Consider the following 26,183-nt stretch of genomic DNA (forward strand, 5'->3'; position numbering starts at 1 on the left):
GCAGATGGAAGTGACAAAGCAGAAGCTGAGGAAGCACTTTAAAACAAAAAACATGGTGTCGAAGCTTTGATATAGCCATTTAAGAATAAAAAGAAAAAACTCATCAGAAGGACATAATTTTATGTTATTTTGTAATACTATATCTGGCTTTATGTACCTTAAAGAATTTTGGGAACATACATGACTATTTATAAGTATATAGGGTATTTTCTATATGAATTATTTGAAACGTCTCATAAATTTGTATAGCAATAAAGCTAGCACCATTTCCAGATGATGTATTCAACACTATAAGGCAAAGGAAAAAGTCACTATATTACACTTTTACGTTTTTTAAAAGGAAGAAGCATTTTAGTTCTAAGATACACCACACATAACTCAAGTATCCACTATTTCTACTTTATGTCACAGAAGATATTTAAGGTTATTAGTTACAGAGCAATTCACCTACCATTAAGACAGAGGAGGATGGATACCGAAGATCTCCACTTATAAAAAGACCCAAAGAGGTGAGGATAACTAAAAAATGATTTGTTAAAACCATATCCACCATGGAAAGCTCTGTGTGTTCTAAAGGAAGAAATCATACCATGGGTTAAAAAGTAAGGAAAACGTGACGTCCTCAGCAAAGCAAAGACATTTCATAAATATCCATCAAGTGTTGATGTAAAGGAAATGCTGAGGATGCAGGCACTGTTAGAGGAATTACCTTCTCCAACTTGGGAATAGACCATGTCTGTCAGGTTATACCACGTGGTATCATCATAATTCCAAAATCCAGAAAAGCTGAGGCCTATGTAAACACCTACCATGAGAGAAAAGGGAAATTAAGGCAACACAACTTTGTAAAGTGAGTAACCAACTCCTAAGGTGCTAGGTCTTTAGTGGGCAGAGCCTGCATCTGCCCCACCTTCCAGCCCACTCTCCACCCCTGCCTCAACTCCCCTCCCTCAGTTTGAATCTCACTCCCCCCAGCACTGGAAGATAAAGTAACTTGGGTTACACCACATGAGTTTAACCAACCATCTAATTATTAAGGATTTTGTTTTGTATTGAAGGGGATCAGAATATGCCACCCCCAGAATATGGCACTTTGGCATAAAGATTATTTTGAGCTGGAGGCAACTGAGAATCAACTGATGCAGGAAGAGTTCTGTGCTTCCCCTTGCCTGCCTAAAGCAGGGCATTTTCTAACCACCTCACTCTGTATCAGGAAGAGAAGAGAGAGCAATCTTATCACCAGAGACAGGGAGTTGACACCATGATGAGTTTGCATAAACAGACTTTACTAAAATAACTGGTAACTCCCATTAGTCCACCCACATATTTCCTTGTCACTTCTCCACAGTTTCTTGTCCCTTGAGGCCTAGACCCCTTTCCTTTGTTAAGATGGTACATAAGTCCCCAAGTTTAACCACTTCTTTGGATTTCTTTTCTGTGAACTCTTGTGAATATAAATATTAATAAAAATTGCATGTCTTTTCTCCTGCTAATGTCTTGGTTAATTTGTAGGCCCCCAATCATAACCTAAGAGGGTACAGGAAGAGCTTTTCCTCCCTGACAATATCCTTCTAAGCAAAAATATGTTCCTATTTCAAGAATATAATTATAGTCAACAGTACAAAAACTCCAAAGAAGAGAATTAAAATGTGAACCCCAAGAGGGAAGAAACTATGTTTGATTTACTTATAAAGTGATTTACTTTAATATTTGTGATTTTAAAAATAGAAAAAAAACTGTTAATATGAGAATATTAAACCTATTAAAACCTATGAGAACTTATTAAAAGGAGACTGAGTATGTTGGAAATACTGAAAGCTCTTTGCTCCTTGATCTCACCTTTCCTTGGCCATAGCTAGGAATGCTTAGAGTCTTTTGTGTTTTATTTATTTTTTAAATTCTTATCTAGTTGTTTTTTTTTTAATATTTGTTCTTTGGTTTTATTTATTTATTTATTTGGCTCTGCCGCCCACACAGCACGTGGGATCTTAGTTCCCCCACCAGGGATCGAACCCACGTTCCCTACAGTAGAAGCGTGGAGTCTTAACCACAGGACTGCCAGGGAAGTCCCGAGTCTTTTGTGTTTTAAATGCAGAACATTAATCTGAAGTCTAGTCAACAGGCATAACTATGGGGGCGGTGGAGGGTAGAGGGAGCCTGAAGAGAGTTGATAATCCAATGCACATGCTTCGTTTCCAAAAGATGAATGTAGGATCACTCGTATTGTGAAGTGTGTGTTTTAACTCCCAGCTCTTTTCTGTGTAGGGAAAGATGTAGAAGGAAATGTTATCATCATCCACTTTTTCCAGAAAGAGGGAAGCTAAAGACAAGCTTGTGCCTTTCTAAGCATGAAATCTAGTTCTGCAGATAACACTACACTATATTCTAAGTGGGGATGATTACAGGTATCCAGCATATCACATGACTGGATTCCTGCAAAGTCTAGAAATATTTAATGGAGAAGTAAGCAGTAAAATAAATGCTTTATTCTGGTTGATATTTTAGCCTGAAATTAAGTTATAGGCCACTCTCTATGACACACTGGCCACAATTGCATCCCAGGGTTACAGAAGCTGATGTAGATTTTGCAAAGATTTTGGATTTTATTCTAATGGGCAAAGGGAAGCCACTGGAATGTCTGAAGCAGGAAAATGATGTGATTTGTTTTACACTTGAGATCACTGTGGTGGCTGTACGGAGGGTAAGTTGTACCGGGTTTAGAAACAGGGAGACCACTTAAGAGGCTGTGAATTAGTCTCGTGGAAAACCAGTGCTGACTTGACAAAGATTTTAGCAGAGGAGAGAAGTGGTCACACTGAGGATAGACACTGGATGTGGCATCGTCCTGGAATGCCATCAGAGTAAGAACAGTCAAGAGTGTATGCTAGATTTTATTTTTGAGTAATTGGATATGAATTGGGATGAAGAATACTGGAGGAGAACAGATTTTAGAGGGAGATGAATCAAGAGCTCTGGCTTAGACTTATTATAGCTGAGATGCATCAAGAGGAATTGTAAAACAGACAACTGAATATAGGAATTTAGTTTCAAGGAAGTGGTCAGCACCAGAAATACAAATTCAGGGATCATTAGCCTGAAGGTGGCATTATTACCAGAGGACTGGATTAAGTTTCCCAGAGAGAATCTGGTTACATAAGGAAGGAGAGTCGAGGACAAAGCCCCATTTCATCGGCACTTTAGGGGTCACAACAAAAGAGCAGGCTTAGAAAACTAAGGAGTGATCAATGAGGTAAGATAAATGTAACTGAAGGTGGTGTCAAGAACCCAAGAGAATAAAGTGTTTTGAGGAGAAATAAAGTGGTTAACTGTGTCAGATTCTGCTGGGAGGGAAAGTAGAATGAGGATAAAGAATTGGCTGTTGGAATCAGCAACATGGAGATCACGGGCGATCTTGGGAAGAATTGTTTCAGAACAGTGATGGCAACAATCCAATATGCAGTGAAATGAAGATAAAATGGGAGGTGGAAAATGTAGCACCACCTACAATAAATTCTGCCCATACACTTTGTCTGAAGGAGAACAGAGGGATGAGGGATAGTGGTAAAGTGAGATAAATGAAGATTTTGGCTAAGATGGGGGATTTTAAGGTATGTTTGTATGCTAATGCCTCTAATCCAGTAAAGAGGGAAAGCATGACGATACGGGAGAGAAAGGTGAGAACTGCGGGACAGATGCAGGAGCAAGGTTCTCCAGATGACTGGGGAGAATGGGATGCAGGACACGAGGGGTGAGGAGTGGCCTTTGGTAGCAGCAGAGACACTTCTCATGATGCAACAGGCAAGAAGGCAAAGCACGCAAGTAGAAAGGCAAGTAGGGTGGCAGACGCGCACAGGAGCGATGATGGAGTGCCTTGCGATCAGTCTTAGTCTTCTACATCAAGTATTAAAGGCACAGTTGAGACCGGAGAAGGAAAGGAGGTGAAGTAGAGTGTTTGAGGAGTGGGAAGAGGTGTCACAAGGTCATTTTGCAGAGTGGGAAAATAAACATACCAGGGAAGAGAGATAAGATTTCTGGGCAGTGCTGAGTACCCACTTGGGACTTGTGATCATGAATTTATAGTGAGACCACTTCGTGGAAATTTAAAGTGAGACTGGTGTGCAACTTTTTTCTAGTAATATTCTGCTATTCCAGTGGCATAGAGGTGGTTTTAAGGAGAGTTGGGATTGTGCAGGCAAGGAAGAAAGAGAAGGGCAAAGAAGTTACAGAAGTATTTATAAGGAGAGACTATGAAAATTATGGTGAAAAAGTTAAGGATGTTGAGGAGTGAAAAAAGTGGTAGAAACGACATACCGAAGTCTCCATGAAATCAAAGAAATGTCAGCGTGTGAGCACTAGGGTAGACTGAAAGAATAGAAGGTAGTGGGCAGAGCGTGAGATGGTTGTAGTGAAGATTTTGGAGACAGTAACAACATCAGACAACAAGGTCAAGAAAATGACCACAGAAGTAAGATGGGGGAAAGATCATCGGAGGAGAGGAGGCCTTGAAAGCATGGGTCCATATGGGTGGTGAAATCACCAAACATAGTGACAAAAATAAGGTGGAGAGGAAGGCAGGGGTCCAGACACTAAACTCATCCATGAGTGTGAGTGATGGGAAGGTCATCATAGGCTGCCAACCAAGAAGAGCTAGAGGGAGTAAAGTCTGAGTTCAAAGGAGCTGGGCATTCTGAATGAGAAGACAGGAGTAATTATTAATAAGTAGCCCTTAAGGAACAAGGACAATGACCCTTGAGACTCAGGCATGTGACATGTGAGAGGGCCTCAGGGGAAAGAATGTTAACTTGGAGTGGCCAGATTATTCTTTACAGCAAGAAAGTTAAGGGACCATTCTGAGAAAAGATTAGTAGTACAGGGGAATTTGCTGATGACAGACCACAAATTCCAATGAATGGATTTGGGTAGATGGAGAGGGACAGAAGTTTGGGTGAATTTAAAGGAAGTCCAGAACAGTATGTGGGATAGAGTAACCATAAGTGACCTGGAGGCTTAGGCTTCTGGTGGTGACATAGAACTGGGGTGAGAGGCATGATGGCATTAGGAGTGTCATAGAGGAGAAATGTGGGTAATTAGTCGAAACTGGAACACATGGGGCTCCTGGATACCTGTTCCCACCATTAACTCCATGTGGGATGAAACCCGGTGGGTGGACAAACCAGGGCCTCACAAAGAAACTGCTAGTTAGGCTTGATACTGTGGGAACTTATTTTCTGCTTCAGCACAGTGGGGGCCAGCTGGGGGAAAATGTAGTTTCATCTAAAAACAGGTTTCCAAACTGTTTCTTTTCTTGAGACGTTGAAGTGATCGGGTGAGTGAGACCCCAAGGAGTTGAGACTGCCCCTTCTCTCCTATGACTCTCAGGGGTGTGGCAGGATGCAGAGACTGGCTCTTTTCCTGTGACTCACAAAAGTAAGGCAGGTTTGGACAGAGAGGAGGAGGGGGCCCTAGCCTGGCATCCATGGAACAAAGGTAGAAAAGGAGGTTCCATCTGGTTGAGAGAGGAAAAAGAGACACAGGCTCTCTAAACTAATTCAGCACAATCAGGCACTCCAAGCTAGAGGTATCTAAAAGACTGCAAGACATTAGGAATTCAAAGAAATCTGGGGCAAGGCTATCTGTCTATTCCTATACCAGTGCATACTGCTTGAATCTATTACTTTATAATAAGTCATGGTAGGTAACCTATTGTGCTTTTTATTCTTCTTTAAAATTATGTTTGTTATTCATGTTGCTTTATTCTCCCACCTTAATTTTGGGATTGGCTTATCAATTTCCACACACACAAAATACTGCTGCAATTTTTCTTGGACTTGCATCAAACTGATTGATAAACTTGGAGAGAATTAACATATTTACTATACCAGAAGTTCCTGTTCATGAACATAAAATATCTTTTTTAGTCTTTTTTTATAGCCTTCATTAAAGTTTTATAATTTCTATACAACAGGCCTTGCAAGTCGTTTTTTGTTTATTTCTAGGTCCCTATTGGGGTTTATTACTTTCTGAATAGGACTTTTAAAATTATAATCTTTAATTACTCTTTGGTGGAGTGGTTTTTATATATTGTTAATATGTTCCTCAATTCCATAGCACTCCCATATTTGTTCTGATAGTTTGTTGATTCTTTTGGATTTTTATATAGACACACATATAATCTATGAGTAATAAAATTTTGTTTCTTATCTTTTAATTCTTTTTTTCCCTCATATTTATTAGATTTGGGGACTAGGAGGTCATCAATGACCTAAGAAAAACAAACTAGAACAAGATGATTAGTAATTGAAATGTGTAAGGATGCTATTAAATATTACAACAGTAACTGAAAAACACATATGTAACAAATAAAATAGTGTGATACCTTAGAACAACTTTACCTATTCACATATGGCAGGCATAGAAGATGGATTAGAAATGCAATGAATAATCTCTGGGAGGGAGGAACATATTAACAGAGGGCAGAGTATCAAGGAAATTTGGAGAGACACTAAAGTCACTAGTAACATGGCAAAAGTCACAGAGAAAAAAGTTTACCACACTAGCAAGTAGACAAGGGAAAGTGATGAAAAGTAAGTTCTTAGGTGTTTTTAGGAGACATTTTCACTCCATTACGCCTATGTGTTTAACTTGTACTGCCAGTTAAACATCACTGTAATAAAATACAAAACACCACCTCCAAATTTGAATAAAGCCGCAAACTTACCATCAACTGTTGTGTTCATAATGAAGCCAAGTAACACTACGTCATTGGCACATGGGCACTTTGTCGTTTTGAGATCTACCACATGTGGATATAATTCACTAATGTCGTTTTTTGTCATTATAGTCCCAAGTTTCCACTGAAGAATAGGTTCTGTGGAAATCAAGTTTTGGTGTTTAAGTTGTAGCAGCACTCTTGAAAATAGACCACTACTGTTTTCTTTTTGTCTTTAAAAAGTTTTTTTTTTAATTTTATAAATTGAAATATAGTTGATTTACAATGTTGTCTTAATTACTGCTGTACAGCAAAGTGACTAAGTTATACATATACATACATTCTTTTTCATATTCTTTTCCACTATGGTTTATCACAGGCTTTTGAATATATTTCTCTGTGCTATACAGTAGGACCTTGTTGTTTATTCATTCTAGATATATCAGTTTGCATCTGCTAATCCCAAACTCCCAATCCGTCCCTCTCCCACCCTGCTCCCCCTTGGCAACCAGCAGTCTATTCTCTATGTCCATGATTCTGTTTCTTAGGTAGGTTCATTTGTGTCATACTTTAGGTTCCACATATGTGATATCATATGATATTTGTCTTTCTCTGTCGGACTTACTTCACTTAGTACAATAATCTCTAGTTGCATCCATGTTGCTGTAAATGGCATTATTTCATTCTTTTTTATGACTGAGTGATATTCCATTGTACATATGTACCACATCTTCTTTATCCGTACATCTGTCAACAGACATTTAGGTTGTTTCCATGTCTTGGCTATTGTGAATAGTGCTTCTGTGAACACAGGGGTGCATGTACCTTTTTGAATTATGGTTTTGTCTGGATATATGCCCAGGAGTGGGACTGCTGAATCATATGGTAGTTCTATTTTTAGTTTTCTGAGGAACTCCCATACTGTTTTCCACAGTGGCTGCACCAACTTACATTCCCACCAACAGTGTAGGAGGGTTCCCTTTTCTCCACACCCTCACCAGCATTTGTTATTCATAGACTTTTTAATGATGGCCATTCTGACCCACATGAGGTGGTACCTCATTGTAGTTTTGATTTGCATTTCTCTGATAATTCATAACTGCTTTCTTTTATGGGTTTTGAAGGCACTATGTAAAGGAACTGTTCCATTGTTTCAAAAAATGGGTGTATTACCTCACTTTTCATCAGTTAAAAATAGGTTGTCGATTCTTATTTTCCTGAGTAGGAGGAATGAAGTCTAATTTCCTTGAAGGGGGCCTGGCAAGGTCATACTGCAGAAGAGCAGGTGAGGTGGGAGATACTGCTTTGAACATCTTTGGAAAATACAATTGGCCACAGGATCTATCCCTAGAAATGGAGTTGCTGGATCACAGGGTTTGCACATTTATAGCATAGAGAATAACTTCTGCTTTGAGAGGCCACACATTTACTTTCTGTTCACTTTCCCAATCCCATAGAGAGCAGGAGATATATATATATATATATATATATATATATATATATAAATAAGAATAAATCTAGAAAAGCAATAGGGAACAGGGAAAGTTGTCATCAGTGGCCAAGACACTTAGAAGGATTTCTGGAAGATACAAAGGAGTTAGAGAGGGACAAACAGGAAAAACCAATCAGAGGTAGGACATCTCCAACCCTTTAACGCAGCAATCTACTCTTAGATATACAAAGGGTTGGAGCTGGATAAAGTGAAATTTTAAAGCATGAGAAATGGGAGGATTTTTTTTTCTGAAAAAATGAGAAAAGAGAATACAAAAAGTAAGCAAGGACAGTTTGACAGAGTACTGTTGTCCGAATTTCAAAAATAGTCAAAGGACTTTCAAGAATAGAGACACAATCACTCTGTAGTTGTTTACATTTCTGCATCGTGACTCTCCTCCATCTCCTCATCAAATTTTCAATAAAGTCTGCTACAAAACCAAAGACTTTAGGTGATATATGCTTCACTTTGTGCAAAGCAAGAAAAGGAGTTAAGTTTCCATCTGGGTTGACACAGTGTAGCACGGCGATAGCCAAGAAGAAGAAGAGACACAATTTATAACCAAACTAATTCACTCTGAAATTCAAAGAAATCTGGGGGAAGGCAGTTGACTTTCCAGGGTATAGCATATGTGTTCAATTAATGACCAGATCTTAAAGGACAGGGAGATTTGAGCTTGTATCTGGGACATGATTGCACTGAATCGAAAATGCCTCTTTACCCATGTGGTCTATTTTAAACGTTTTAAGAATGAGGGAGTGATCAAAAGTCTTGACTGCTGGGAAGCTACAAAGGAGACAGAAAAGTGACCAATGTGAAAGTGACTGGTGATTGTATTAAGAGCAATTTTAGTGGAGTAGTCTGGACTCTGGATCAGAGATGAGGAAGTAGGGACAATATTTTTCAACATCTCATTTGAGATAGGTAATGAAGAAAGGTTCCTAACTGTAACTCTAACCTTAATGTTTGATTGCCACTTCCCAATGTTTTCTCCTCACACCTTCAGCATCTCAGAAAATGATACCACAATCCACTTGATTGCTCAAGTAAGAAATCTAGGATTCATCCTTAATATCTGTGTCCTTCATCCCCAGTCCACCCAGAGGTCATATCAGCTCTACTTCCAAACTGTATCCTGAAGACTCTGACTTCTCACCATCTCCACTACTTGTCCCACAGCCCAAGTACCCCAGACCATCTCCTGCGTGGACTGTGGTGACAGCTGCCAACCAACTTCCTTTATTCCATTCTTATCCTCCTCCCTCGACAGTCAGTCAGTTCTCTACACAGCAGCCAAAGTGATCTTTTTCACAGAGCAGAAGTCGGAATTTATCACTGTCCTGCTTAAAATATTCCAGTGGCTTTTCATTATAATTAGAATAAAATCCACACACTTTACCGTGGTCTCTGCCAGTCTCTCTACACTCACCCCACACCACTTTGTCATTTACTGTGCCCCGACGACACTGGCCTCCTCTCTGCAGCTGCAACCTTTGAGAATTTTTCATTCTCCACGGTGGCCGCACCCGATTTACATTCCCATCAACAGTGCACAAGGGTCCCTTTTCTCCACAGCCTTGCCAACACTTGTTACGTCTTGACTCGACCATAACAGTCATTCGGACAGGTGTGAGGTGATAGCTCACTGTAGTTCTGAGTTGCACTTCCCTGATGATCAGTGAGGTTGAGCATCTTTTCATGTGCCTGTTGGCCATCTGCATGTCTTCTTTGGAAAAAAATCTCTATTCAGTTTTTCTGCCCATTTTTAAAATCAGGTTTTTCATTTTTTTTTATGTTGAGCTGTATGAGTTCTTTGCATATTTTTGATGTCAACGCCTTATCAGATATATCATTTGCAAATATCTTCTCCCATTCAGTAGGCTTTTGGTTTTGTTGATAATTTCCTTCGCTGTGCAAAAGCCTTTCACAATAGCTGATGCGGTCCCATTTGTTCTTGGCTTTGGTTTCCCTTGTGTGAGGAGAAAGATCCAAAAAAATACTGCTACAACTTATGTCAAAGACTGTACTGCCTACGTTTTCCTCTAGGAGTTTTATGGTTTCAGGTCTTACATTTACGTCTTTCATCCATTTTCAGGTATTTTTGTATAAGGTGTGAGAAATTAGTCCAGTTTGATTCTTTTGCCTGTAGCTTTCCAATTTTCCCAAAACTAATTATTGAAGAAGCTGTCTTCTCCCCCACTGTACATTCTTGTCTCCTTTTTTGTACAGTAGATGCATTGAACGCATAAGTATGGATTCATTTCTGGACTCTTGATTCTGTTCCATTGATCTATGTGTCTGATTTTTGAGCCAGTACCACAGTTTTAGTTACTATAACTTTACAGTACAACAATTTAAAATCAAGGAGCGTGATACCTCTAGCATTGTTCTCAAGATTGTTTTAATGGGGAAATATGTATACATATAGCTGATTCACTTTGTGATACAGCAGAAACTAACACAACATTGTAAAGCAATTATACTCCAATAAAGATGTTAAAAAAAAAAGATTGTTTGGGCTATTCAGGGTCTTTTGTGTTTCCATATATATTTTGAAATTACTTGTTCTACTTCTGTGAAAAATGCCATTAGTATTTTTTTTAAACATCTTTATTGGAGTATAATTGCTTTACAATGGTGTGTTAGTTTCTGCTGTAAAACAAAGTGAATCAGCTATACATATACATATATCCCAATATCTCCTCCCTCTTGCATCTCCCTCCCACACTCCCCATCCCACCTCTCTAGGTGGTCACAAAACACCAAGCTGTTCTCCCTGTGAATGCAGCTGCTTCCCACTAGCTATCTATTTTACATTTGGTAGTGTATATATGTCCATGCCATTCTTCTCACTTTATCCCAGGTTACCCTTCCCCCTCCCCATGTCCTCAAGTCCATTCTCTACATGGGTGTCTTTATTCTTGTCCTGCCCCTAGGTTCTTCAGAATCATTTCTTTCTTTCTATTTTTTTTTAGATTCCATATATATGTGTTAGCATATGGTATTTGATTTACTCTTTCTGACTTACTTAACTCTGTATGACAGATTCTAGGTCCACCACCTCACTATAAATAACTCAATTTCATTTCTTTTTATGGCTGAGTAATATTCCATTGTATATATGTGCCACATCTTCTTTATCCATTCCTCTGTCGATGGACACTTAGGCTGCTTCCATGTCCTGGCTATTGTAAATAGAGCTGCAATGAACATTGTGGGACATGGCTCTTTTTGAATTATAGTTTTCTCAGGGTATATACCCAGGAGTGGGATTGCTGGGTCATATGGTAATTCTGTTTTTAGTTTTTTAAGGAACCTCCATACTGTTCTCCATAGTGGCTGTGTCAATTTACATTCCTACCAACAGTGCAAGAGGGTTCCCTTTTCTCCACATCCTCTCCAGCATTTATCATTTGTAGATTTTTTGATGATGGCCATTCTGACTGGTGTGAGGTGATACCTCACTGTAGTTTTCATTTCTCTAATGATTAGTGATATTGAGCATCCTTTCATGTGTTTGTTGGCAATCTGTATATCTTTGCTAGAGAAATGTCGATTTAGGTCTTCTGCCCATTTTTGGATTGGGTTGTGTGGGTTTTTTTTTTTTATATTGAGCTGTATTAGCTGCTTGTATATTTTGGAGTTTAATCCTTTAGTCATTGCTTCGTTTGCAAATATGTTCCCCCATTCTGAGGGTTGTCTTTTCATCTTGTTTATGGTTTCCTTTGCTGTGCAAAAGATTTTAAGTTTCATTAGGTCCCATTTGTTTATTTTTGTTTTTATTTCCATACCTCTAGGAGGTGGGTCAAAAAGGACCTTGCTGTGATTTATGTCATAGTGTTCTGCCTATGTTTTCCTTGAAGAGTTTTATAGTGTCTGGCCTTACATTTAGGTCTTTAATCAATTTTGAGTTTATTTTTGTGCATGGTGTTAGGGAGTGTTCTAATTTCATTGTTTTACATGTAGCTGTACAATTTTCCCAGCACCACTTATTGAAGAAACTGGCTTTTCTCCATTGTATACTCTTGCCTCCTTTATCAAAAATAAGGTGACTTTAGGTGGGTGGGTTTATCTCTGGGCTTTCTATCTTGTTCCATTGATCTATATTTCTGTTTCATGCCAGTACCATACTGTCTTGATTACTGTAGCTTTGTAGTATAGTCTGAAGTCAGGGAGCCACAATCCTCCAGCTCTGTCTTTCTTTCTCAAGGTTGCTTCGGCTATTCGGAGTCTTTTGTGTTTCCATACAAATTGTGCAAATTTTTGTTCTAGTTCTGTGGAAAATGCCATTGGTAGTTTGATAGGGATTGCATTGAATCTGTAGATTACTTTGGGTAGTATAGTCATTTTCACAGTGTAGATTCTTCCAATCCAAGAACATGGTATATCTCTCCATCTGTTTGTATCATCTTTAATTTCTTTCATCAGTGTCTTATAGTTTTCTGCATACAGGTCTTTTTTTCTCCCTAGGTAGGTTTATTCCTAGATATTTTATTCTTTTTGTTGCAGTGGTAAATGGGAGTGTTTCCTTAATTTCTCTTACAGATTTTTCATCATTAGTGTATAGGAATGCAAGAGATTTCTGTGCATTAATTTTGTATCCTGCTACTCTACGAAAATCACTGATTAGCTCTAGTAGTTTTCTGGTAGCATCTTTAGGATTCTCCATGTATAGTATCATGTCATCTGCAAACAGTGACAGTTTTGCTTCTTCTTTTCCGATCTGGATGCCTTTTATTTCTTTTTCTTCTCTGATTGCTGTGGCTAAAACTTCCAAAACTATGTTGAATAAGAGTGGTGAGAGTAGGCAACCTTGTCTTATTCCTGATCTTAGTGGAAATGGTTTCAGTTGTTCACCATTGAGAACAATGTTGGCTGTGGGTTTGTCATATACGGCCTTTATTATGTTGAGATAAGTTCCCTCTATGCTTACATTCTGGAGGGCTTTTATCATAAATGGGTGTTGAATTTTGTCAAAAGCTTTTTCTGCACCTATTGAGATAGTCATATGGTTTTTATCCTTCAGTTTGTTAATATGGTATATCACATTGATTGATTTGCATATACTGAAGAATCCTTGCATTCCGGGGATAAACCCCACTTGATCATGGTGTATGATCCTTTTAATGTGTTGTTGGATTCTGTTTGCTAGCATTTTGTTGAGGATTTTTGCATCTATGTTCATCAGTGATATTGGCCTGTAGTTTTCTTTTTTTGTGATATCTTTGTCTGGTTTTGGTATCAGGGTGATGGTGGCCTCGTAGAATGAGTTTGGGAGTGTTCCTTCCTCTGCTATATTTTGGAAGAGTTTGAGAAGGATGGGTGTTACCTCTTCTGTAAATGTTTGATAGAATTCACCTGTGAATACATCTGGTCCTGGGTTTTTGTTTATTGGAAGATTTTTAATCACAGTTTCAATTTCAGTGCTTGTGATTGGTCTGTTCATATTTTCTATTTCTTCCAGGTTCAGACTCAGAAGGTTGTGGTTTTCTGAGAATTTGTCCATTTCTTCCAGGTTGTCCATTTTATTAGCAAACAGTTGCTTGTAGTAATCTCTCATGATCCTTTGTATTTCTGCAGTGTCAGTTGTTACTTCTCCTTTTTCATTTCTAATTCTGTTGATTTCAGTCTTCTGTTTTTTCTTGATGAGTCTGGCTAATGGTTTATGAATTTTGTTTAACTTCTCAAAGAACCAGATTTTAGTTTTACTGATCTTTGCTATCATTTCCTTCATTTCTTTTTCATTTATTTCTGATCTGATCTTTATGATTTCTTTCCTCTTGCTAACTTTGGGGTTTTTTTTTTTTTGTTCTTTCTCTAATTGCTTTAGATGTAAGGTTAGGTTGCTTATTTAAGATTTTCCCTGTTTCTTGAGGTAGGATTGTATTGCTATAAACTTCCCTCTTAGAACTGCTTTTGCTGCCTCCCATAGGTTTTCGGTTGTCATTGTCATTTGTTTCTAGGTATTTTTTTATTTCCTCCTTGATTTCTTCAGTGATCTCTTGGTTATTTAGTAGTGTACTGTTTAGCCTACACATGTTTGTATTTTTTACAGATTTTTTCCTGTAATTGATATCTATTCTCATAGTGTTGTGGTCAGAAAAGATATTTGATATGATTTCAATTTTCTTAAATTTACCAAGGCTTGATTTTTGACCCAAGATATGATCCATCCTGGAGAATGTTCCATGAGCACTTGAGAAGAAAGTGTATTCTATTGTTTTTGGATAGAATGTCCTACAAATATCAATTAAGTCCATCTTTTTTAATGTATAATTCAAAGCTTGTGTTTCCTTATTTATTTTCATTTTGGATGATCTGTCCATTGGTGAAAGTGGGGTGTTAATGTCCCCTTCTATGATTGTGTTCCTGTCATTTCCCCTTTTATGGCTGTCAGCATTTGCCTTATTTATTGAGGTGCTCCTATGTTGGGTGCATAAATATTGACAATTGTTATATCTTTTTCTTGGATTGATCTCTTGATCATTATGTAGTGTCCTTCTTTGTCTCTTGTAATAGTCTTTGTTTTAAAGTCTATTTTGTCTGATAAGAGAATTGCTACTCTGTTTTTCTTTTGATTTCCATTTGCATGGAATATCTTTTTCCATCCCCTCACTTTCAGTCTGTATGTGTCCCTAGGTCTGAAGTGGGTCTCTTGTAGACAGCATATATATGCATCTTGTTTTTGTATGCATTCAGCCAGTCTATATCTTTTGGTTGGAGCATTTAATCCATTTACATTTAAGGTAGTTATCGATATGTATATTCTTATTACCATTTTCTTAATCGTTTTGGGTTTGTCATTGTAGGTCTTTTCCTTTTCTTGTGTTTCCTGCCTAGAGAAGTTCCTTTAGCATGTGTTGTAAAGCTGGTTTGGTGATGCTGAATTCTTAGCTTTTGCTTGTCTGTAAAGGTTTTAATTTCTCTATCTAATCTGAAGGAGTACCTTGCTGGGTAGAGTAATCTTAGTTGTAGGTTTTTCCCTTTCATCACTTTAAATATGTCCTGCCACTCCCTTTTGACTTGCAGCATTTCTGCTGAAAGATCAGCTGTTAACGTTATGGGGATTCTCTTGTATGTTATTTGTTGGTTTTCCCTTGCTGCTTTTAATATTTTTTCTTTGTATTTAATTTTCGATAGTTTGATTAATATGTGTCTTGGAGTGTTTCTCCTTGGATTTATCCTATATGGGATTCTCTGTGCCTCCTGGACTTGATTGACTATTTCCTTTCCCATATTAGGGAAGTTCTCAACTATAATCTCTTCAAATATTTTCTCAGTCCCTTTTTTTTCTCTTCTTCTGGGACCCCTATAATTCAAATGTTGGCACATTTAATGTTGTCCTAGAGGTCTCTGAGACTGTCCTCAATTCGTTTCATTCTTTTTTCTTTATACTGCTCTGTGGTAGTTATTTCCACTATTTTATCTTCCAGGTCACTTATCCATTCTTCTGTCTCAGTTATTCTGCTATTGATTCCTTCTAGAGAATTTTAAATTTCATTTATTCTGCTGTTCATAGTTTGTTTGCTCTTTAGTTCTTCTAGGTCCTTGTTAAACATGTCTTGTATTTTCTCCATTCTATTTCCAAGAATTTGGATCACCTTTACTATCATTGCTCTGAATTCTTTTCCAGGTAGACTATTTCCTCTTCATTTGTTTGGTCTGGTGGGTTTTTACCTTGCTCCTTCATTTGCTGTGTCTTTCTCTGTCTTCTCATTTTGCTTAACTTACTGTATTTGGGGTCTCCTTTTCGCAGGCTGCAGGTTTGTAGTTCCTGTTGTTTTTGGTGTCTGCCCCCGGTGGGTAAGGTTGGTTCAGTGGTTGTATAGGCTTTCTCATGGAGGGGACTGATGCCTGTATTCTGGTGGATGAGGTTGGATCTTGTCTTTCTGGTGGGCAGGACCAAGTCCAGTGATGTGATTTGGGGTGTCTGTGAACTTATTATGATTTTAGGCAGCCTCTATGCTAATGGGTGAAGTTGTGTTCCTGTGTTGCTAGTTGTTTGCCATAGGGTGTCCAGCACTGTAGCTTGCTGGTTATTGAGTAGAGCTGGATCTTAGCATTGAGATGGAAATCTCTGGGAGAGCTTTAGCTGTTTGATATTGTGGGGCTGCAAGGTCTCTGGTGTACCAATGTCCTGAACTCGGCTCTCCCACCTAAGAGGCTCAGGCCTGACACTCAGCCGGAGGACCAAGACCCTGTCAGCCACATGGCTCAGAAGAAAAGGTAGAAAAAAAAGAGACAGACAGAAAGAAAGAAAAATAAAATGAAGTTATTAGGATAAAAAATATTGTTAAAAATAAAAAAATTAAAAAGTAATTAAAAAAAGAAAGAAAGAAGAGAGCAACCAAACCAAAAAACTAATCCACCAGTGATAACAAGTGCTAAAAACTATAAAAAACAAACAAACAACAACACAACAACAACAACAAAAAACAGAGAACCCTCGGAGAAATGGTAAAAGCAAAGCCATACGGACAAAAGTCACACAAAGAAGCATACACATCCACACTCAGAAAAAGAGAAAAAGGAAAAAAAAAAAAAAAATATATATATATATACATATAAAAGGAAGAGAGCAACCAAATCAATGCACAAATCTACCAATGATAATAAGCTCTAAATACTAAACTAATTTAAACATAAAGCCAGAAACAAATTAGATGAAGAAAGCAAACCCCAAGTCTACAGTTTCTCCTAAAGTCCACTGCCTCAATTTTGGGATGATTCGTTGTCTATTCAGGCATTCCACAGATGCAGGGTATATGAAGTTGTGGAGATTTAATCTGCTGCTCCTGTGGCTGCTGGGAGAAATTTCCTTTTGTCTTCTTTGTTCGCACAGCTCCCAGGGTTCAGCTTTGGATTTGGCCCCACCTCTGCCTGTAGGTCGTCTGAGGGCATCTGTTCCCCACCCAGATAGGACAGGGTTAAAATAGCAGCTGATTAGGGGGCTCGGCCCACTCAGGCTTGGGGGAGGGAGAGGTATGGAACGTGGGGCGACTCTGTGGTGGGAGAGGCTGGCATGACATTGTAACAGCCTGAGGCGTGCCGTGCGTTCTCCCAGGGAAGTTGTCCCTGGAACATGGGACCCTGGCAGTGGCGGGCTGCACAGGCTCCTGGGAAGGGAGGTATGGATAGTGACATGTGCTTGTACACAGGCTTCTTGGTGGCTGCAGCAGCAGCCTTAGCATCTCATGCCCGTCTCTGGTGTCTGCACTGATAGTCACAGCTCGTGCCCGTCTCTGGAGCTCGTTTAGGCGGTGCTCTGAATCCCCTCTCCTCATGCACCCTGAAACAATGGTCTCTTGTCTCTTGGACAGGTCCAGAGTTTTTCCCAGACTCCCCGTCAGCTAGTTGTGGCACACTAACCCCCTTCAAGCTGTGTTCACTCAGCCAGCCCCAGTCCTCTCCCTGGGATCTGACCTCCGAAGCCCGAGCCTCAGCTCTCAGCCCCTACCTGCCCCAGCGGGTGAGCAGACAAGCCTCTCGGGCTGGTGAGTGCTGGTCAGCACCAAGCCTCTGTGCGGGAATCTCTCTGCTTTGCCCTCTGCACCCCTGTTGCTGTACTCTCCTCCATGGCTCCGAAGCTTCCCCACTGCCCATCCCCTGTCTCTGCCAGTGAAGGGGCTTCCTAGTGTGTGGAAACTTTTCCTCCTTCACAGTTCCCTCCCAGAGGTGCAAGTGTCATTCTTATTCTTTTGTCTCTGTTTTTCCTTTTTTTTTCTGCCCTACTCAGGTACATGGGGAATTTATTGCCTTTTGGGAAGTCTGAGGTCTTCTGCCAGTGTTCAGTAGATGTTCTGTAGGAGTTGTTCCACATGTAGATGTATTTTTGATGTATTTGTAGGGAGGAAGGTGATCTCCATATCTTACTCCTCCTCTGTCTTGAAGTTCCCCCACACCATTAGTATTTTGACAGTGATTGCATTGAATCTGTAGATTGCTTTGGGCAGTATGGTCATTTTAACAATGTGAATTCTCGTGTTGTTTTTTTTAATCCATTCAGCCACTGTGTTTTTATTGGAGCATTTAGTCCATTTGCATTTAAAGCAAAATTATTGATACGTATATACTTATTACCATTTTGTTCATTGTTTTCTAGTTTTGTTTTTTTTCTTTTTTCTCTTCCTCTCTTCTTCTTTTGCTCTCTTCCCTTGTGCCTGATGACTATCTTTAGTATTATGTTTGGATTCATTTCTCTTTTTTGTTTATCCATCATAGGTTTTTGGTTTGTGGGTTCCATGAGGTTCATATATAACAACCTATGTACATGATTATTTACATGATAATATACATGATTATTTTAAGTTGATGATCTCTTAAGTGAGTCTGACCCAGACTCTTTTCAAATTACTGCCTCTGCACTGAGACTCAGAGAATGTGAGATTTGGTGTGTGCCCTTTCAGAGCAGTCTCTGTTTCTCACAGCTCTCTGGCTCTCCCACACACAAGCCCCACTAGCTATCAAAGCCAGATGTTCTGGGGGCTTGTCTTCCCAGTGCAGGACCCCTGGTCTAGGGCGCCTAATGTGAGGTTTGGACCCCTTGCTCCTAAGGGAGGACCTCTGCAAGTGTGATTATCCTCTCATTTGTGGGTTGCCAACCTGGGGATTTTGGTCTTGACTATACAGCCAAGAGAGACTGTACAGTCTCTACCCCTCCCACTCATCATATTTTGGTTCCTTCTTTATTTGCTTAGCTGTGGGAAATCTTTCTTGCTAGTCTTCTGGTCATTTTCATAGATAGTTGCTCTGTAAATAGTTGTAATTTTGGTGTGCCTATGGAAGGAGGTGAGCTCAGGTCGTCCTACTTCACCATTTTGGCCCTGGATCATCATTATTTTCTTAAAGCTACCCAGGTGTTTCTTTCCATAAGATGAAATATTTATTTTTACTCTGGCTTCTAGATAGCACCATATCAAAGTGGGTGCAAAAGAATAAAAGTAATAAGGGAAGTTGAGGAAAATGAGAATAAATACAACCTCCACGATGGAGGTTTTTTTCTATATACTATGGCTGACCCCAAAATTGGGCTATAGATCAGACAATTGAAAAAGAAAAGCCTAGTCAGTTATATTCCTCGGTGCCCATAACCTTAAAACAACCAATTTTTTTATGAAGAAATACAAATGTTCTTACTAAGACTGAGCAAAACTTTTTGCTTGATGGTCCTCATAAAGTAGACTGTGATGCAATAAACAATATCTTCTATAACATCTTTATAGAAGATGCAAAAACTAACTCTATAAGGCCATTGTTTATGATGACCCCCCAATATGGCTATAGAAAACATGTATTTCCTTATTTCTGTAGCACTCTTTACAGAGCTCTATTAACAATTACCCATGTGTATTTAATTCTTTGCCTCATCAGATTGTAAGCCCTTCAAGAGTCATGATCATCACTTATTTATCTGTCTCTAGCACTTAGCACAGAGTCTGGCATATCATAGCTTACAAGGTTTCTTGAAAGAATATTACAAATTTTCACTTCACTTTTATCTACTGGCATTTACCTCGAACACTATCCAATAGTGTTCCTTCAGTAGTATAAATATTTAATCCATGTTGCAAAGTGATCCTTACTAACCATTCTTCTACAGCTGCAATATCTGTTTGAAAACAAAAGGCAAACAATCAGCTATTTTTTTCTATGTCATGTTGGTGAAATTTAAGACTATATGAACATTACCAACCACAATTACCTTTTATTTCCTAATCATTTTGATTGCATTTATATATGTTTTCCCAGCAAACATTTTGATGATAATATAAGGAAAAAAGAATTATGAAGTGATCTTACCAACACAGCAATGAACCCAGACAATAGTATTTTAGATCATAATTTTTCTCTAGAGCTCTTGTAGCTTGGTAAGAAGCAAATTGTGACACTTCAGGTGAAGTGGTATAATATTTTTTGAAAGTAGACCATGATTAATTAAAATATTTAGTATATCAGGAATTCCCTGGTGGTCCAGTGGTTAGGACTCTGCGCTTTCACTGCCCAGGGCACAGGTTCAATCCCTGGTCAGGGAACTAAGATCCCACAAACTGCGTGGCATGGCCAAAAATAAATAAAATAAAATAAAATAAAATAAATAGTATAAACCCTAGGGCAAACACCAAAAAATTTCTTTAAAGAATAATGAACCAATAGTTGAGACAAAACAGAATCATAAAAAATAATTAATATGGATGAAGAAAGAAAAAGAAAAGTAAATCAGAAGAGATAGAATAGAAAAAACCCTAATGCTAGATTTCAGTACAACCATACTAAAAATTGCATTAAATGTAAGTGGCCTAAAAATACAAATTAAAAGACAGATTTCCAGATTAGATGTGAAAATCAAGACTGAAAGATATGCTAACTCTCAGAAACCCACTTTAAATACAAAAGCATAACTGAGTTAAAAGTTAAAGAATGGGTTGGCCTGGGGAAGCCAAGGTGATGAACTCAGCCTGGGTGCTGCAGCAGTTGTACCCATAAGTCGAAGCTGAAACCAGGGTGTGCTCACGAAGAAGATGCCTGACCCGAAGAGCTCAGCTGCACAAGCCCTCATGTCCATCCAGGCCTCTAGGTGGATCTATGCACCACCCTGGAGGGGATATGGCTCTTCTAGTGGCTGCTTAAACAGCTAAACAAGTAGATCAAGTGCTATTTATGCTTCGTGCTGTCACTGCTCTTTATTAAGCAATTCCTGGATTGGGGGAAAGATAATGGTGTGAGAAAATATCCTATATGTTTCTACAAAAAGGAGCTTCCTGCACAACTGGCCAATACAATGAGAGAAGTCAATCTTCTGATGGGTAACAACTGGACTTCAGTGTGACTGATTCAAAGTTGGTATAGGCATAGCTTTCTTGAACTTCTGAAACATGAAAATAAGAGCCCTGAGAATCCACAGGTCTTGTATAACTTTCTACAAGTCTTGATAAAAATCACAAATAGAAACAACAATGTGGTTCCTATAATGGTACATGGAGTGATCGAATATAAGGAAAGTATGGGTTTCATCAGCAGTAATAGCCAATATTTTCTGGATTGGTTTGATACCAACTGTATCTCTTTCCACATGCATATTAACTGGCACACACTTCTGTTTGGTGGTGATACTAATCCTGCTCATCCTAAACACACAGGAAATATTAATCCTACCTGTAATGTGGCTCATACAGTGAAAGATGTATATGAAGCAGCCAAGAGACTGTGTGAACTGTGTCAAGTGGTAGACCCAGAGCTGGAAGTTGAAGAGGTCAATACCAAAGCTCCAGGCAAACCTATTCAGGTAGTTTATGTGACCTCATATCTGTTTCATATGCTATTTAACAACTCAGTGAGAACAACAATAGAACTGCACCAAGAGTTACAGAAAAGAGGAATATCTGGCTGTTAAAACCTTTGTTACTTTGGGTTAAGAAGACACATCCATTAGATCAGTGACTAAGGTGATGGTACCTATTCTGAAAAATAGCACCATAGTTATTCCACTGATCGAATGTTTATTTTCTCTATATCAGCTGGACATTTTCCATGGAGTCCTTCCTACAGCTACTCCTGTTCTTCCATTAAACTAGTAACTTGAGTAATTTTTCATTGTACCTTGCTGCAGTGTGGTTAGTGCCTGACATAGAAGAGCGTAGTCTCCCTATGGTTCTTGTAGCCTCATACCCTCCACCTCATTATTACAGAGTTGAGTGTCCACAGTCTCTTCAGGATTCTGAACTTCTTCCCCTTTCCAGACACAGCAGATACCTACTGTTGCTCTTTGTGACCAAGCATCATGCTTATCTCAGACTACCAATTAGGGCCCAAGGTATTTGGAAGTTAAAGACATCAGTTGAATCTACCTTGATAAGTCAGTATGCCAAGGTCCTTCCTCCCTTATATGCATCTCTCCTCCAATCTCTGGTTTAGATTTATGCCTTCCTCCACCATTGTGAGGCATCTGTACTTTTGTGTTAGATCGCACTCATTGATGTACTGATTTTACTTTAAATTTCACTTGTGTACTTCTATTCTGTTGCTTAATGTGTTCTAAAAGTTGTCTTGGGGAAAAAAAGGTAAAAGAAAGAAAAAATATATCTTATGCAAACACTAATTAAAAGAAAAGTGTAATGGCTATATCAGTATCTGAAAAAGGAGACTTCAGATCAAGGTAATATCAAGAATAAAGAGGAAAAATACATATGATAAAGGGATCAATTCACTGAAAAGGTATGACAGCCCTAAATGTGCACACGCCTAACAGAGCTTCCAAATACATGAATCAAAAGCTGAAAAAACTGGGGATTTCCCTGGCAGTCTAGCGGTTAGAATTCCGGGCTTTCACTGCAGTGGCCCAGGTTCAATACCTGGTCGGGGAAATGAGATCTCACAAGCCGTGCAGCATGGCCAAAACAAACAAACAAACAAACAAAAACCTAATAAAAGTAAAAGGAGAAATAAACAAATCAACAATTATAGTTGGATATTTCAACACTCCTCTCTAAGTAACTGAGTAATGAGTGAGGATATAGAAAAGCTGAATAACACTATCAACCAACTGACCCAATCAACACTTATAGAGCACTCCAGTGAAAAACAGCAAAGTAAGTGTTTTTCAAGTGCACAGGGAAGATCCACCAAATAGGCCATAAAAACCATCTTAACAAATGATCATATAAAATATGTTCTCAGAACATAATAGAATTAATCTAGAAAAATCAGTAACAGAAAGATATCTGGAAAATCCCTAGATATATGGACATTTTACAACACATTTCTAAATAACCACAGGTCAAAGAGAAAGTGGCATGGGGAATTAGAAAATATTTTGAAAGAAAATGAAAACATAAAAATTTATGAGATGCAGATAAAGCAGAGCTAAAGAGAAATATATAGTAGTAAAATATTTATATTAAAAAAGAAAGATCTCAAATCAATTATCTGAAGCAGGGATTAAAAGATAGTACTGGCCTTATAAAGTGTCAAATAGTAAATATTTGGGGTTTTGTGGGCCATATGGTCTCTGTCTCAACACTTCAACTCTGCCATGGTAGACAACAGCAGCTATAGAAAACATAAATAAATGAGCACAGCTGTGTTCCAATAAAACTTATTTACAAAAACAGGCAGCAGACCGAATTTGGTCTGCAAACTGTAGTTTGCCACTCCCTGATCTAAAGGTCCCCAACATAAGAAACTAGAAAAAAAGGAGCAAATGAATCCCAAAGGAAGTAGAAGGATGAAACAGTGAAATCAATGAAATGAAGAACAGAAAAACAATAATCACAATCAATGAAATCTAAAGGTGCTTCTTTGAAAGGATCAATAATGTTGATGAACTTCCGCCAGATGAATCAAGAAGGAAATAAAGATGCAAATATCAATAAGATGAAATAGGGCACATCACTATAGACCCTTTAAGATTAATAAAAGAATATCACAAAAACACCTAAGTTACAAATTCAACAATTTAGATGAAATGGACAAGTTCCTTGAAAGATACAAACTGCTGAAACTCACTTCAGAAAAAAACAGAAAACTTGAATATTCCCATGTCTATTAAGGAAATTGAATTTGTAGTTAAAATCCTTCCCACAAAGAAAACTCCACTGGTGAATCCCACCAAATATTTAGTGAAAAAAATGATACCAATTCTACAAAAGTTCTTCCATAATATAGGAGGGAACTCTTCTCAACTCATATTTATTTATGTATTTCCCTTTTTAGAAATGAGCTTTATTTCAATGCAATTTAGATCTAAAAGCCTACATACTTACTTTGTCCTCTGACCAGGTTTACCTACCAGTCAGGATTTCAAAAACCACAAGCAATCAAACACCTTTGAGATTCTGGGCAGCGCCCACCTTCGTTTCATTTTGGCAGTTAAACCAGGACTCCCTTTGAAAGAAGCTTCTGTGCAAAACGCCGTATTTCCTAGAATGAGGCTCATTGTTTTTCCACCTTGAATTCACCCACTTAAAAAACAGACCCAGAAACCCAAGCTTTTAGAACTCAGTCCCAATATCACCACATAAGTCACTTTCATTCTAGCAATTGTACAGCTAATAGCCCCAAAATTTCCTTTATTTAACAGAGGGCTTCAAGGCAAGGCAAAATTTCTCATAACACGCCTGTCTGCATCTGCCAACTGTTTTCCGTGGGAATCAGCAATACTTCACTCTTAAAGTCCTGGAGACGACCCCACCTGGCAAGCAGAGCCAGATCCCACCAGGGAGGAATGTAGACAAAGGGCACCTTGCTGGTCCCAACACTGCTGTCAGACCCAGAAACAATGAGCTTGCTCCTTACTTATAAACACTGTCCAATAAAGAGGCTACCATGAAACTCCGAAGCTAAATTTTCTGCTCAGATTCCTGGATAAAAACGATTTTTAAAAATCTGTGTACTTCAGACCAAAAGATGATTATTTAAAAGAAAATCAAGAAATAGAAACAACTTTCTAGTAAAAGCTTGTTGGAAGACGGATTCCAATACGATAAAAACGATCTAGATAAGTCCTTTTTTGTCTATGGAGAATGCAGTGTTATCAGCCCCCTACACAAGCCCTCCTGATACTCCTTATAGACAGCATTTCAGTTCAGAAATCAAAGTGGAAATACCTTTGAAAGGAAAACAGTGATGTGGCTGGAAAACCATGTGCATCTTGGCAAATGTTTTCCCACCCACGACGAGCCTGGGTTTTCTGATAAGGTCACTGGCTTGGCTTTCCCATCAAAAACACTCTTGAACTCATAGGGAACAGAGGAATGGAGACTTGGTGTCTGAGCGCGTGTCTTCCGGGTTCCATATCTGGGGCTCAAGAGCCAACAGCAGGATCCTGTGGGGCTCATGGAAGGTTCCCCAGGGCGATGAAGATTCTAAAGTTTCTTAAGCTCAGTATGAACTCAAGTCTGGTATCACCTGTGCTGGGCTCCCTCAACTCCTGCCCAAAGCCCTGTGCGCCCTTGGTTTTCAGCTTAAAGCGTTCATCAGCAGCAGCAGCTAAGCAACTCATTTGATAAAGACAGCATTACCAGATACCGAAACGAGATAAAGGTATTACAAGAAAATAAAACTCCAGACTGATAACCCCAAGAACCCACTAGCCAAATGAGTCCAGCAATACACAAAAAGGATAATGCATTGTAACTAAGAGTTGTTTATCCTAGGATTTGCAAGGCTGGTTGAGAATTCAAAAACGAATCAATGGAATTCTTCATATCATGGGATGAAAGAAGAAAATCCTTATAATCCTTATAATCAGAAAGAGCATTTAACAGAATTCAACACCAACTCTTGAACTCAGCAAACTAGGAATAGAAGGGAACTTCCTTAACCTGATAAAGGGCATCTGCAAAATACTTACAGATAACATCATACTTAATGAGGAAAGGCTGAATATTCTCTCCCTAAAGTTGGAAACAAGGCAGAGATGTCCTCTCTCACCATTCCTATTCAACATTGTACTGGAGATCCCACCAGCACAATAAGGCAAAGATAAACAAGTAAGTATGTAAGTAAATACATATATAAATAAATAAAATGAATATTAGAATGGAAGAAATATATAAAATTATCTCTATTTCTAGATGGATGTTTACCCATGTAGAAAATACCAAAGAATATACAAAAGACTACTAGAACTAATAAGTGAATTTAACAAAGTTGCAAGATATAAGGTCAATCTACAAAAATCAATTACATATTTACATATTATTAATGAACAACTGGAAATTAAAATATTAAAAATAACCATTTAAAGTAACACCAAACCCATGAAATACTTAGATATAAATTTCTTAAAGTATATGCAAGATCTCTATGCTGAAAACGACAAAACCCTGATGAAATAAATCAGAGGAGATGTAAATAAATGGAGAGATATACAGTGTCCATGGATTGGAAGACTCAATGTTGTTAAGATGTCAGTTCCCCCTAAACTAATCTATAGATTCAATGCAATTCTAATTGAGATAAAAAAAATCACAGCAGAATTTTTTG

General features: G+C 38.5%; 1 protein-coding gene across 1 annotated transcript in view; it reads right to left on the reverse strand.

The window, feature by feature from the left end:
* CATSPERB (cation channel sperm associated auxiliary subunit beta) overlaps positions 1 to 26,183 on the reverse strand; it is a 130,467-nt gene that overhangs the window by 82,231 nt on the left and 22,053 nt on the right. Inside the window, exons 6-9 of the mRNA XM_081230317.1 lie at positions 19,714 to 19,809; positions 6,719 to 6,868; positions 710 to 805; positions 452 to 570 (exon numbers count right to left, since the gene is read on the reverse strand). Of these exons, the coding sequence (XP_081086443.1) occupies positions 452 to 570; positions 710 to 805; positions 6,719 to 6,868; positions 19,714 to 19,809 (461 nt within the window). The remainder of the gene's footprint in view (positions 1 to 451; positions 571 to 709; positions 806 to 6,718; positions 6,869 to 19,713; positions 19,810 to 26,183) is intronic.

The sequence above is a fragment of the Mesoplodon bidens genome (assembly GCF_964165515.1).
Source record: "Mesoplodon bidens genome assembly, chromosome: 3".
Classification (NCBI taxonomy): Eukaryota; Metazoa; Chordata; class Mammalia; order Artiodactyla; family Ziphiidae; genus Mesoplodon; species Mesoplodon bidens.